Genomic DNA, 15854 nt, shown 5'->3' with positions numbered 1-15854 from the left:
CCTACCAGCTGAATTGTATTTCCTGCTCAGACAAATTTCAAATTCTATGCACACAAAAACTAATATAATCAAAGAAAAATTGGAGAAGCACACACTTCATGTTGTTTTTTTTCTAATTATCAGGTACAGTTAGGCTATGATATTTTGTGTTACAGAAACCATGGCATAATTGCTTATCCTGTTAATCTGCAGTGTGCCTATGTGCCTTTTGATATGCTTTCTTTGTCCTGTTTTGAGCATGAAGTATAAATAATAATAATTCTTTACATTTACATAGTGCTTTTCTAACTACTCAAAGCTCTTTATGTACTGAGTGGAGAGCCACTTCAGCAACCACAAAGGTGCAGCATCCACTGGGATGATGTAATGGCAGCCATTTTGCACCAGTACTGTCACCACACATTAGCTGTTAGGTGGTGAAGGGGTGAGAGGTAGCCAGTTAGAGGCAGGTGATGATTAGGGAGCCTGAATGACTTGTTTGTGGAGGGCAATTTAGCCTGGACATCTTGATTCACCCTACTCTTTACTAAAGACACCCAGGGATCTTTTATGACCACAGAGAGTCAGGACCTCAATTTTATGTCACATCTGAGGGACGGCACTATTTTTACAGCTCAGTTTTTTATTGTGTTTTTTTTGTTTTATTTTTGCATTTGGTGATTTGTTTTTGTGTTTTGGATTTAGTTTGAACTTTACTTGCTAGTGTTTTTTGTGTATACTTTGTTTTTTTATGCTTTCTGATTAGGTATGGCATTTTTGATTTTGTATTTGTAGAATTAACATTGGCTAAAAAATTGGTACTTTAATTTAGTCTTAAGGAGACTATCATCCTAACTATAGTAGTTGTCATCATTTTTAATACATTTTAATGGTTAATTTGTTTTATTTTATTTTATTTTCTCTTTTTGTGTACAGGATGACGTAGTATTTGAAATAGAACTGAAGCCAAAAAAAAAAAAAATGAGCGTGACATCGTGGTTTTTAGTTAGCAGCGGAGGCACCCGCCACCGGCTACCAAGAGAGATGATTTTTGTTGGCCGAGATGACTGCGAATTAATGTTGCAGGTAATGCATTAGATCTTCTTTTTACTTTTAATTAATGTGTGTTAGAATGCAGTTTTAAATTAGTCACATCTTAACAGAAATGTACCTTAACAGCTAACAGAGAAGTAACATTTAGTTTATGTAGTACCATCTCAACTCACTTCAAAACATACAAGAAAATCATACCAAGTAACAAAAATAACAAGCTAAAACAAGGAAAATGATAATTTGCAGGCTCCTCCAAAAGTCTTAATACTATCTGTCATTTTAAATCCAAATTTAAAAAGTTAGCTTACATGCACATAACGTAGCAGATAGAAAATGTGAGAAAGGGTATTAAGCTTTTAAATGTGTTTTGTATTTTATTATTGATTCTGTCTCACAGAGAAATTTAGGGTATTGAAGTCCATTGTAAGAAGGCATTTGCTAAAAGATTTTGGGTGTTTCAAAGGTTTGTAAAGTGAAAGGGATGTAGAATCAAACTAGGATTTAGTAGGAACAGTTTTCATTAAGATTTTTACATTGGAAATAGTAAGTCAGCATAAGAATTAATTTAAAATTAATTCAAATCATATCACTGTCAAGTCTAGGCAATCAGATGTGCTTTTCACTGCACATTAATTGATTCAGTTAGTTTCTACTTCGTTACTTTTTCTTAAACACATTTTTTTTTCTGTTTTCATTTTCAAGTCACGAAGTGTAGATAAGCAGCATGCTGTTATCAACTATGACTCTGGAGCTGATGAGCACAAAGTTAAGGACCTTGGGAGCCTAAATGGGGTAAATCAGTGCTTTGTGGATATTGATATTTTAAGTTTTTTTTGGTGTTTTTGGTGAGTCTGTATTAGTCGTTCTTAATCTGGTGTTTTCAGAGTTGTCTCTTGTAAAGTATAATGTGCCTAGGTATACTTTAAATGTTCTTAATAAGCTGTTAAAATACCTACTGTAACTGAGAGTATGCATACACACCATGTAGAGCCGCCATTTGTTGGTTGAGTTAAAATGATGAATTGAAGTACCAATGATGAGCTGAAGTACCAATCCCAAAAATTATCACTTATCTTTGGAATTGCTAATGCAACTGAACTTGCTTAAATTATTAATTTGTGCATTTAGCATCTTTATCATCTAATGTGCAAGATTTCACTTATTTACTACAAAAAAACTTTTGTGTAAAAAAAAATACTTGTATCATAAATCTAAAAATATTAAATTTCCAGTAACTATGAGTAAAAACTTATGAAAAATATACAGTAACAGTGATCAACAATGTATTGGAAGATTCAAAGAAACAATTGTAAGGAGAAAGGAAAATGAATATTAATGTGTATATACATCTAATATGTGATAGTGAGAAATAGACAATACTATTCTAAAAAATGTAGTTTGGCAGATGTGTTGGTAATGTGGAATGAAAGGTATTTTACTTTTATTTTTCTTAAAAATTAAATATTATAATAGCACTCAATCCAATATAGTGATGGCTGTAAATTTTGGTTAATAGATTATAGCTCAACAGACATCAGATTATTTAAAACTGTAACTTAATAAAACAATAATGAAGAATATACAGTAGCTGTTAGGTACCATCATATACTGTATATATAAAACAATCTAATAATCTGAGCATTTCTTCTCCCTATTTAGTATTTTTCCAGTGTTGCTTTTGATTTTTACATCATTAAACCATACTTTATCCATCCATCCATCCATCCATTTTCCAACCCGCTGAATCCGAACGCAGGGTCACGGGGATCTGCTGGAGCCAATCCCAGCCAACACAGGGCACAAGGCAGGAACCAATCCCGGGCCGGGTGCCAACCCACCGCAGATACTTTATCCAATATACAGTTTAGTTATTTTATATTCATTCATTTGTAGAATTAACATTTAAACAAACAAAGTAAACAATTTGAACTGAAATGTTTTTGGCTTTTTGGCTGTTAGCATAATTATGGGTTTTAAGATCAGCCTTCTGAATTTTCTGATTTCATAATCTTTGTCTACTTCTGTTGGCCATAATACCAGCAGTCATTACCTTGCCTTACACAAACACTTAAGTCATTTTTTTGTGTTCTTATTTATTATTATTATCTTATTATTCATTTTTTGTATCTAGAATAAATCAATGTCTTCCATATCTGAGAAATGCTTGTATACTTTAAGCACATTTGTGATAAAGGAGTCCTGTACATGACAAATCTGCATTTTTTAATCCATAGTAATCTGAAAAAATGAGAAGATCCCTACATAATATGGCACATGCCATTTAATTTGTACTGAGCAGATTTTTTTATATACAGTATGTATGTAAATGGTTATAGTATCTAGGTATAACAAATTTTATTGATCTATTATCTTTGTGTTCACTTTTGCAATATTGACATTCATGTTTTTCTTTTTCAGACATTTGTGAATGATGTTAGGATACAAGAACAAATCTATATTACTTTGAAGGTGGATGACAAATTACGATTTGGATATGATATCCTTTATGAAATGATGAATGTGGTAAACGCCATTGTAGAGTTTTTTTCCCCACAGGTGAGGAGTTTCCAAACCAGTTTCTTTCCAAAGTCTGTGGTCTCACATTTAAGACTGTGTGTTATTAAGTGTAATATGTGATGAAAAAAGTCTAAATTATTATGTTACTTATTTAGGAATATCATCTTTAAAAAATGTTTGTTATTAGTAAAATAAAGAAATAGATTACCAAGTGTTAAGTAAGATCCCAAAAAAAATGTATATGTATTGTCCTGATTGATAAAAGTCTGCCTCACTGGTCTTTGCCAGCATAGTGATTTGAATACTGTGTGCTTGAAACTGCTTTTATGTTAAACTTTTTATGTTCTGTTATTAATACATATGTGAACTGAATTATTATACTTTAGTCAGAAGAAGCAATACAGAGTGTTTTAGTGCATCTTTATTTTATACTATTACTGTGTATTAAGACCTGTTGCTGCATAGGGAGGAGGCTAAAATTCTATGAAATTAATCCTCTGCTTTGGCAAGAACTTGCTGTAACTTGACAAGTTTAAAATGTCTCTGATTCATTACCTCCACAGCACTGCAACTTTCTGACCATTCTGTTTTTGCAGTACCACAAAGTAAATATGTTTTTATATTCTTTTATTTCTTTTCAAGTTACGCTGTTGTATTGCATTCCTTAGTCTTAGCATTCAGTCTGGAATTCATTGTTTTACAGTATTCATTAAAATGCAAAGAGGAAAATCATTTTTAAATTTCATTAATATTTTAGTATGCTTCCTGAAATGATGCACTTACTCTGTTTTATGGAAATATATTCTGAACATGAAAACAGTCTATGTTTTTTGTGCCACAAGGTTGTTTCAGTAGAAAGTAAGCTGTTCTTTGCAATTTAATTATTGTTTCTAAATTATAGTCACAGTGTAGTTTTTTTTTGGGGGGGGGGGGGGGGGGTCAGTGTAAATTGTTATGATAACTATCTACAGTATATAGCTGTGTATTACTTTTATAGTCCATACTTCAAACAGGTTTTTAACTACTTTACTGATTGCTTCTACTCGCCCAAATTTGTTTATTTTTTTTTAAACCTACTAAATAAATTTCCTGGATTTGGAGAATGTAGCTGCTTTCTATTTATTTTTATTTTTTTTGTAAGGTACTTTGGACTGCAGATTGTTTGTATGAAAGGTTTGCATTTGTTGCTCTTATTATTTACATTCTATTTAGATAGATAGATAGATAGATAGATAGATAGATAGATAGATAGATAGATAGATACTTTATTAATCCCAAGGGGAAATTCACATACTCCAGTAGCACCTTACTGATACAAAAAAAACAATATTAAATTAAAGATTGATAATAATGCAGGTAAAAAAACAGACAATATCTTTGTATAATGCTAATGTTTACTCCCCCGGGTGGAATTGAAGAGTCGCATAGTTTGGGGGAGGAACGATCTTCTCAGTCTATCAGTGGAGCAGGACAGTGACAGCAGTCTGTCGCTGAAGCTGCTCCTCTGTCTGGAGATGATCCTGTTTAGTGGATGCAGTGGATTCTCCATGATTGACAGGAGCCTGCTCTGCGCCCGTCGCTCTGCCACAGATTTCAAACTGTCCAGCTCCATGCCAACAGTAGAGCCTGCCTTCCTCACCAGTTTGTCCAGGCGTGAGGCGTCTTTCTTCTTAATGTTGCCTCCCCAGTACACCACCGCTTAGAAGAGGGCGCTCGCCACAACCGTCTGATAGAACATCTGCAGCATCTTATTGCAGATGTTGAAGGACGCCAGCCTTCTAAGGAAGTATAACCGGCTCTGTCCTTTCTTACACAAAGCATCAGTATTGGCAGTCCAGTCTAATTTATCATCCAGCTGCACTCCCAGGTGTTTATAGGTCTGCACCCTCTGCACACAGTCACCTCTGATGATCACGGGGTCCATGAGGGGCCTGGGCCTCCTAAAATCCACCACCAGCTCCTTAGTTTTGCTGGTGTTCAGGTGTAGGTGGTTTGAGTCGCAATACGTAATACTCTGAATTTTTAATCTCTGTATTTCAAAATTAGTCACATATTTGAAAACAATGTGCAGTAACACTAGTAGGTGCAAGACCCTCATTCAAGCTGTGAAATGTTAGTTTTTAATATTTTTTTCATCATTGTTTCCTTACAGATTGTCTGTTTTGTCTGGCTTTGTCTTTATAAAGCAATGATTGGTTTCTGATGTCTTGTGTTTCTTACTGAATCCTGTAGTAATACTGATGATGTTTGCATATCTGCCATACCTTGTCTTTCAGTTTTAGCGCATTGTTGGCATTTCTTACTTCTACTGTTTGAGCCCTGCTTTTGTCTGATTCAGCACTTTCTATTGCATTATGTATACATTGTTGTTATCATTACTTAAAGTATATAAATTTGTTCTTAACCCAGTTTGGTGTTGTATCGAGACACTCATGTAATTACACCCTATTGACCCACTTTAATAAATAGCTGACACATGATTAGGTTTCCTTTTCCTCAAGCAGTGCTAAACAAGTTGACCTTTTTGCTCTAGCCATGGTGCTTCATTTGTCAGGGAATTGCAATAACAGGAAGTAGTCTTTCTATTAAACTACAAGTCGCTAGCCATGAGGTGAGAATGGTTGTAAACAGTGGAGAAAGTAGTGTTCCACTTTACCGTTGTTTAGACTCCAAGCATATTGTACAGTAGAATGAGTGTTTAACACATAGTTGATAGCTGTGACATAATGAGTAATAAAAAAAAAACATTTCATTAATGTTTAAAAGAGGTTTAATTCATGTGCCTGGGTGTACTTGTGCTTTATATAAAGAAATTTAATGTGCAATTTTTAAAATGTTATCTTTAATTAAAGTAAAATGTAAAGTTAAAAAAAAAATTAGAGCACAAACAGAACCAATATTTATTTACTTGGTCTCAAACTTCTATTGTGTTACACCAAAGTTATAGACTTGTGCCTATAACAGGGGCTGGGTGCCCATTTTTTAGTTTAAATAGATTTAACTGGCCTTCTCTGGAATTTAGACTGTAGAGTTTTGTTTTGTTAAGTAAATGGTATTGTCTAAAAATGCTGTTAGGAAATATCACAAGCCTGTTTTTAAACACAAGGTAATACCAAGTGTCTTCAGCATCCTAAGATAAACATGTTTGATCATACATTAGTCAAGAAGAATGAATTAAGCATCTGTTCTAACTTCCTATGACACATTTGGATGAAAATGTGGATTAATATTAATTGGCTAACAAATTAGATATGTTAGATTAATAATATCTGGTCTTCTTTCAGATGTCTTTTGTTGGAAAGTACATTAAACACTGGAAAATTGTAGTTTTGGTTCAAACATTCAGTTTAATTTATGAAATTAATATTTTTCTTAACACAATACACATACAAATTTGTTCACTGTAGTTCGGGGAGAACTACGTGTCCCTGAAGAAGCACTAAAGGTAAGGCACACTGATCCTGAAATATGTGGCATTGTTATTTTTATTGGATTAGTAAACCTCAGATAATATTTATATTTATATTCCTTTAATGTTCTTACAAAGCATGAGAAGTTTACAAGCCAGCTCCAGATTCCTCAAAAATCTTCAGAAGATGAAGGACTGAAAGCAACCTGCTGTAATTTGTCTGAAGGCAGAGTCACTGAGGCGATAAATGAAGGACTAATCAAACAGCCAGACACAATGAAGCAGGATGAAAAGATTGCAGGTGATAATATGACAGAATAATTTACATTTGTGTTCTGGATCTGTTGAAATAATTAAATCTGAATTTATAGGTTTTTGACATTTGACTTTATAATCTGCCAAATTAAAAAAAATACAACATAGTTCTATAGGGGAATAGCCTGAATAGTGGCAGAATAATTTTTAATGTGTATGAATTTGGTTATATAATGAATGAAAGTAAAATGCTGAGTACCCCATAAATTATTTGATCCATTTTCATATTATGAGCCACCACAAAGCACTTTACTTGGTAAATAATGAAAAATTAATACAATATACAATAATGTTACAAAAGAATGGAGGATCTGCAGTATACATATACATGTTAGAACCAAAAACAATTCATAAATAATTTTGGACAGAAAATTCTTGATTGGTCATCACAGAGGTAAACAAGTATTAAACAAAATGAGTGTATTAAAACTTTAATATGAATTGGCAAGAGGCTGGCATCAAAAGATCTCAGGGGTATTGGTTTTTATTTAAGTTTGTCTTTTTCTGTGAGATGATGTAGATAGCTGATCAGATTTTTTTCAGTTTTCTTTTGTACTATAAATGCTACATACGCAATAAAATCAGCCAACCAAATCACTTTGAGTCCTGTTATTGTGATAGCTACTACCTGTTTCTTTAGAAAAAAATTAGTATTTGAAAGACAAGTTCTCTGTCTGTTTGGTTGCCTGTTTGATAAGTGGTTTATGTGGTATGTAAGGGAGCAGGCCACTAGTGAAGCGGGAATTTAGACATCTGTATAGCTAATCTGAAGGCCGGAGTGAGGTTTGGCTTCATTTTGTGTATTTTTCCTGTTGGATATCTTTTCTTTGCATGTTATAAGCACTATTTTTGTACTTTTCTGTACTTCTTGGCATTTATTGTGAATGGGAGTGATTGTTCTCTTCAACTGAATAACATACACAATAGATGACTTTTTTCTTTGAGAATATTCTTACTGCCAGTTCATCTTCTTTTTATACAAGATCATCAAACATATTGTAGATCTCAGTAAATGTATTTATATAAACTCATGTTTATATTATGGGAAAACTGGGATTCATTCAGTGCTCATTGCTAATGACTGCTTGCCCTGCTTCTCCTTGCACCTTTTCTGTTTCATGCTCTATAATTAAATGCCCTTGCCACCTAGTTTGTCAAAGCAGCACATAAGCTGTGACGTACCCTGCTCCTTTTGAATACAACTGACTACTCCACAAAGAAGATCTCATTTTCTTTCCAGTCTAGTGAAGAAGTCACCTCAGGCTGAATTTATTTTTATCAGGACATTAGTGCTAAAATGGCTGTTGCCAAAAAAGCAATGAATGTCCTGTTTTGTAGTGCATGTAATTTTTTTCCTGCACATTTAGTCCTCTCCTTTCGAGGTCAGTATGTTTTTAATGACACTTCACTGTCCCTGTGCAATGATCTACTGCTGTCCTCACGTTATAGTGCTCTAAAGTGCTCTTGTCATATATAATAAAAGCTGGCCAGCTATGAAGACAGCCTTGTTTTAGATGGGGGGGGGGAGGGGGTTCTGGAGGGTCGGTGGTTAGGGGCGGGATGGGAGGCTGCTGGTCTTGTTTTTATATATTTTGGAAGTAATTTATTAATGCATCACTATCTGCTATAAAGTAGTACCCTGTTGTTCTATTAATGAAATTTTGATCACAAAGAAATGGGGGGGACAAAAATGTTTTTATTTTTAAGATGACTGTTATTCATTTATTTATGCAAATTGTTTTCATGACATGCAGTGTGCACCATGCTTTCAATGATATTTTTGCAAAAGATCTTGTTGGTAGAGATGAACCAGGTGTTCTTAAAGTTGTTGTGTTCTTAACACTAGTGGATGCTTTTATGTTGTCAACTGGCCATAGTTTAGCAATTAATTAATGGACGACCAACATTGTTGGCTGCGATTTATGTTAATCAGTTTCTACTTTTGTTTACTATGTTTTTAACAAATCTGTATCTTTATGTGTACTAGTTCAGCATTCTGTAATTTGTAAATTATATGCTTACATTTTACCTTAGAACCTACCACAGTGCTCTGTGCCTGCACTACGTGAAGAGCACTTCACAAAAAAAATGTGAATTGAAGTATTTGAAAATATTGTTCATGGTGGAAAAAACTTACTGCTTCCATAGCAAGTCTTGCAGGACATAATTAACCATGTCTGGATAGAAATCTGTCTCATTTCAGTATTTGTGAAGGTTAAAGGTTGTACCAAAGATTATGGTATTAAATTAAAGCAATATGATTATTTATACAATTTTTAAAATATATGTAACCAAGTTTAGATCTTTTATTTCTTTAATTTCAGTGAATTATTTTTGTTGATGTTGCATACCTTTTTAATTACTTAAAGAATTTCATAATGTGCCAGAATTCAGAATGGCATTGACATTTTTATCTTTTATAGAAAAAAAGTAATTTGCCACAAAAAACAGTAAATGTAACGCATTGAGAATATCCTAAAATAACAGCATAAACCATTCCCCAGTAGTCTGACATCAAACTGACATCCCAACATCCCTGGAACCTTCTTTCCATGCAGTGATATCTCAGTTCTGATATTAATTTTAGTTTTTATTTTATTTTATAAAATTATTTTTTTTTTATAAAATTATTTTTTTTTATTTCATTCTAGTTTTCAGTTGTGTCAACAATTTTTATTTAGTTCTGTGTTTTAAATTTTAGTTTTTATTTTATTTAGTTCTGGCCTTTTTATATACTGTAATATTAGTACAATTTTCTTTTTTTTTCTGTTGCATGACCACAAATGCTGGCCTACATTTATTTCAATGCAAGTTATGTTTCAGTCAACAAAATACACTCACTGGTCATATAATGGCGTTAAACACAGCTTGACTATCAATGATCAAACAGATTAAGTGGCCTAATGAGTATAGTCCGCAAGATCAATTGTTTCAACCCAAGAAATCAGTCTGTGCAAGCATGTTGCTGTTAAGCTTTAAACAAGCACGCATTTCGAGAGATTTGTTCATGCTGCAACGACATCCATTGCACAGATAGCCACACGGTAAAAATATTCGCTTGACAAACGCTTGTAATGCAGGTGCACTGACAAGGTCCTCGGCCTCTGGCGCCAGCAGACTGAATGTTGACGATTCAACATCGTGAGGCATGGACACCTTCAAAAACAGATTTACAAATATATGAACCAATATCTTATACTCTATTCGATTGGCAGCATGCTCATTGACTACTGGTTATGTTTCATATCTCATCGGTATTCTTTACACACACATAGGTAAGGTACATATTTGGCTAAGAAAGAACGTTGCATGTATAGCGGTGAGAGAGAGCAGAGAAAGCGCATTTGCTCTGCACCCTCCATATGTTCTAAATTTGCCATTGCAATTTCACAATTTATACTCATTCAATACAAATGAAAGTACAGAGTGGTGTACAAAAAAACTGATTTCAATTTTGACCTTAATTGAAATATTTAGTTGTTTTTAACAGATTTAAGTTCTTATGCTTTAACCAATTTTAATACAGACTGTTCAACAAAAGGATAACAAGAAAAGCAAGTGAATATTTTATTTAAGGTCAAAATTTAGTCTTTAAATACTGGATTTTTTTTCTTAGTCTGATCCCATTTTTTTTTATAAAATTGAAAACCGTTTATGGTCTTACCTTTATTTGTAAATCAAGTCCATGCGTCTATCCTTCTCCACGAAAATCTCTTGTCACTTTCTTGTAAAAGTCCTACTTGATTTCCTTTAGTTTTAAAGTGTTAATTTCCATTTTGAAGTTGTAAGAAAAAGTAAAAATAAATGGGCCGCTGCAGTGGACTTGACTTTCTGATATCACTAATTTATTGGCGTGTCTGCGTAGAAGGACAGCAGCAATGAGCACCTGTTGGGTTCACATCCACCCCCTCCAGTGCGGCATTGTACTGTCTGCCTTACCTTGTGCCTTTCCACTGCAGTTTTATGTTCGATCAGCAAGACTAGATATGTCACACACATTCATTAAAGATATTAGCCAGACAGTGGAAAGTTAGGGTGTATAATAAACGTGTCTGCAAACATTATTTTGGCGACACACAGAGAGGCAGCAACAGACACACACCAATTGCATGCATCAACCCAGTGTATGAGTTAGAGCGCAGTCAGAGCTGAGGCTCCCCTTTGTTGCTACCACACCTCGCGTTTCTCCCTTGTATTTGATCAGGAAATGTGCAAATTCAGCGATTTTGACGGTAAAAATGATCAAAATTATTGGAATCATACAGGAAACAAATTTATAGCACAGACCAGTGGACAGATTTATTTTATGTTATCATTATTAGTTTTTTTTTATTTATTTATTTTTTTATAATTTTCATGCCTCCACCGATCGCACGTCCCTGTACCCAAGTGCAGTCATGGTGCCAGAGAAGTGCTGGACTTCCACTAAGTACTGATCCAGTTGGTCCTGCACTGAAACTCCGAGACTCTTTTCTTCTTCTCGCACGCTACATTTGCTTTTATTATCATCTGCGCTGTAATTATAGTATTTACACACATTACTTTCTTGCTTTCTACCCGCAAACATCTGTACAAAACTCTCCATCAGCAACCATACGTGCTTACTGCTTCAAACCGACAAACCAAACATGCTCAACAAACAAACAACGATCCTTTACGGAAGTTGCGCCACATGACTATAGTAAGCTAAAGATACATGATCGCTGTATAGTGAACAGTGCAATTTACCTGAACGCTCAGGGTGACAAAATCAGATTGAACGAAAATGCTAATGTTGTTTTTATTCGTTTTTACTCAATTTTCGTTCTGGTTTTAGTTCCTTCACATATTACTAATTTTTATTTTTATTTAGTCTAAGTTTCTCTGTCTTAATTTCAGTTATCATTCTTGTAAAACGAGTACTCGTTTTCATTATGAAAATATCACTGTTTCCAGGTCACTGATCTCCTCATGAAATCTTTCACCCTGCTCTTCCCTCATTGCTCTAAGATTTTCAGGGAAATATTCTAAGTGTGAATGCAAAAGGTGAACTTTGAGACTCATGTTGAAGCTTACTTACTCAAAGTTTAACTAATATATATTTTTTAAATTTCTTTATAATTTGGACCCAAATTGTTATGTAAAACTTGAAAATTACTTCTGTGAATGTTGCCCAAGCCTCTTATTCCAAGTTGTTCATTGCACCATTAAGTTTTGCATCAGAAATTAGTTTATTAATACCAGATCTGGCAAAAAATGCCCTCTTTCAATTTTGCCTCCAACAAACCTGGAAAATTTGGCACAACTACATAAAACAGCCTCGATGTTTTGATATGGCATTGACAAACCGCTTCATTAAACCAAGCTTAATATGCAGTAGTGCTACCAGCACTTCTGGATCCACCAAGCTAGGTATGATGATGTATAAATAAAAACTAGCAGTTAAAAATGTGGTTTGTCAAAATAAAATGTGTGATAGAGAAAAATGGTTTTCATTTTTTAATTCAGCATCCACAAAAATAATTAAATAATCAAAACTATTTTTCCGATGTATGCCTGTGAAATCATTATGGTACATTTTTGCCATAAATGTTGTGGTGTTGTCTTTTTTGGAATATTGATGTCCTGTGCTAATAGTAATGAGTATAAAGCAGGAAACAGACCTGAACAGGGTGTTAGTCCATCACACATAAGCAAACATACCAAAATTCACTCGCACTATATCATTTTACAAAAATTAATCAACCAAATAGAATGGATGTGGACAGGTGAAAGAAAAATTCACAAACACAAAGATACCATGCATACACAGCAGGTACTTAAGTCAAATATTAAATTAGGATGCAAACAACGAGAGTTCATCATGCTGCCTGAATCACTGTTATGTCACTTCAAAAAGCAAACGTGTGCTTATGACTTATTTTGGATAACAAACAAATGTATAATATAATGTTTGAGGTATGAAAAATGCATTTCAGTTCTTTATTATTAAAGTGTAATATATATCATCTAGGCAAAAAGAACACTGGTTCTCTTAAGAATACCAGATATTCTTAAATCCCTGTGATGTGATATGATAATAAAGCACTGATTATAATAAGATAGCTAGCCTTTTAGAAATGTAACTGTTTAAAACAGCACATAAAGTCATTTTTTAAATTATAACTGTTATTAAAGATAAAGGTTCTCCATGTTTTTGGTGTATACTCTATTTTTCAGTATTATTCACAGTGACCTGAAAAATTGTGTTAAAAATTGTTTTAACAAATGGATGGCATAATATTTTAATTTGCTTTTAATAAAAATGCAAACAATAGGGTGTTCATTAAAATTATTTATGGAGACAAAGCTTCACCCCACCAAATTCTGCTTAAAAGAAGGAAACATTATTTAGCGTTCATATTTTGGACCCACCCAAAACAAAGCCTTGATTTTTGTTGCAAGTGGCAGCCTGCCTGTTCCTGAAGGCAGCCTAAGTTAATGCGTTGGGGTTTAGGAGCGGAGTGCTGCTGCTAGGTGAATACTTGGCAGTTGCTTTTCTGGTAGCCTGGCTTACTGGCTGATTTAATAATGTGTCCTCTAATTTGGTAATTTATTTTTTTCATTTAGAAAATAATTTTAATATATGAGTTACAAATGGACTATAAGCTTTAACTGCAATATGATGGATTTTCTGTTCCATCTGTTTTGTAATGTTGCCGTGTATGAAACTCACTGCATAAAACACTAGAAATTTCCATAAAATATTTTAGAATCCCCAATTAAATTAATATTTATTTGGAATGTTTGAAAAACCTTTGGTAACACATTCAGTGTTCATGCCAGGATTTGAACCCAAGTCTCAGCAGCTGAGAGGCTGTAGCGTTAACTGCTGCCCCACTGTGCCGTCTAGTTTCCAAACCATTAAAATGTATTAATTTTTTGTATTAATTCATATGTAAAAGTTACATATAGTTAATTTGATTTAGTGTATAATCAAAAGTCAGCATGCCATTATGGAAATTTAAGTTTTTGTTGATGTAAAGACAAATCATTTTTGGACCTTTTTTTTCATCTGTAATAAGAACTTTTAACCATTTTTTGGAAAAATAATTAAAGTAATAAATTTTTAATCCTTTGGTTTCAAAAATGCACACCTCTTTATAATGCAAGTTGTAATTGTATTCATATTTAGCTAATCATATTTGAAATCATGTGGTGATTTTACTCTCGCCCACCATCAACAACTGTTTCCTTGTAAACCTAAAAAATCCACTCTTCCTGTAGGATTTTCTTGAAAGTTTCTTTGGTTTATTGATAAAAATGGTCCACAAGAGTCTAATAAGTGATATACAGAATCTTATCATTGAGAGGTATAGAGAGAGATTTAAAGATTTTTCTTTGACACTACACATTGTGATAGACAGCCGGCAGCTCATCCCGGCCGACACACCCAGGACGCTAGATGGCTGTCTCCCCTGCAGCATAGAGGTGCCCCGGATTCCCAAAGGGCACCATGGGAGACGGAGTTCGGCTTCACAGCCCTGCTGGGTGCCGCCGTGTGACACTGCAGGGAGATGCAGGGATTTTTATTTTCCCTATAGCCCGGAAGTACTCCCAAGTCACGGGGACGGAAGAACAGAAGTTCTTCCGGGCTGAAGAAAAATACAAGTTTTCATCTGACCTGGAAGTACTATTGAATCACATGGACAGAAGGACAGGAGCACTTCCGGGTCAAGGACTATATAAAGGACTATGGGAGACCCAGCAAGCTGAGCTGGAGTTGAGAGGGATTGTGATGGAGCTGCTGGGAGAGGAGGATTGTATTATTGTGATTTATTAATTACTAGCAAAATACCCGCGCTTCGCAGCAGAGAAGTAGTGTGTTAAAGAGGTTATGAAAAAAAAAGGAAATATTTTAAAAATAACGTAACATGATTGTCAATGTAATTGTGTTGTCATTGTTATGAGTGTTGCTGTGTTTTATATATATAAAATACACACACACACATATAAACATATATATACATATACATATACACATATATATATATACATATCTACATATATATATATATATATATATATATATATATATATATATATATATATATATATATATATATATATATATATATACATATACACATATCAACATATATATATACACATATATACACACACACACGCTTTATGGGTGATGATTGTTTTACTCTTTTTATCTTTATTTTATTTTATTGTAGAATCAACTCGTATCTGCGCACAGCAGGGCAGCCGTGGGCGGATGCGTATGGTGTATTCACTCCATGTTATCGTGCATTGCGCTGTCAGTGGTATTTTGATAAAAGAATTTGAACAACATATAAGAAGCGTATAAATTATTAAACAGTAAAACATTAACATTTAAGAAGTAAAGTTACATTAAGTACTACTGCAGTGCCTTCGGGTATACCTCATTTTTTGTTTGCCCATTACATGCTTAAATGTATACATTTTTTGGTGCACCTACCCGAGAACACGCGACATATAACCGAGCGTGGGAGAAGCATGGATTTTAAACACGCGTTGAGTTCATCTGCTGGTCTCCGTCGTGGAATAACTGGTAATGTTTGACTAAAATGTA

At 33.9% G+C, this 15854-nt stretch overlaps 1 protein-coding gene across 6 annotated transcripts in view; it reads left to right on the top strand.

Moving 5' to 3' along the window:
* cep170aa (centrosomal protein 170Aa) overlaps window positions 1–15854 on the top strand; it is a 115512-nt gene that overhangs the window by 26325 nt on the left and 73333 nt on the right. For all 6 annotated transcript variants that reach the window (XM_051919111.1, XM_051919110.1, XM_051919114.1 and 3 more), the window contains exons 3-7: window positions 916–1065; window positions 1735–1824; window positions 3451–3532; window positions 6939–6994; window positions 7097–7259. In XM_051919111.1, coding sequence (XP_051775071.1) covers window positions 961–1065; window positions 1735–1824; window positions 3451–3532; window positions 6939–6994; window positions 7097–7259 — 496 coding nt within the window. In that variant the 5' untranslated portion in view covers window positions 916–960. The remainder of the gene's footprint in view (window positions 1–915; window positions 1066–1734; window positions 1825–3450; window positions 3533–6938; window positions 6995–7096; window positions 7260–15854) is intronic.

The sequence above is a fragment of the Erpetoichthys calabaricus genome, chromosome 15, assembly GCF_900747795.2.
Source record: "Erpetoichthys calabaricus chromosome 15, fErpCal1.3, whole genome shotgun sequence".
Taxonomy (NCBI): Eukaryota; Metazoa; Chordata; class Cladistia; order Polypteriformes; family Polypteridae; genus Erpetoichthys; species Erpetoichthys calabaricus.
Note: the sequence above shows the minus strand (reverse complement) of the source record. Positions and strands in the feature narration are given on the sequence as shown.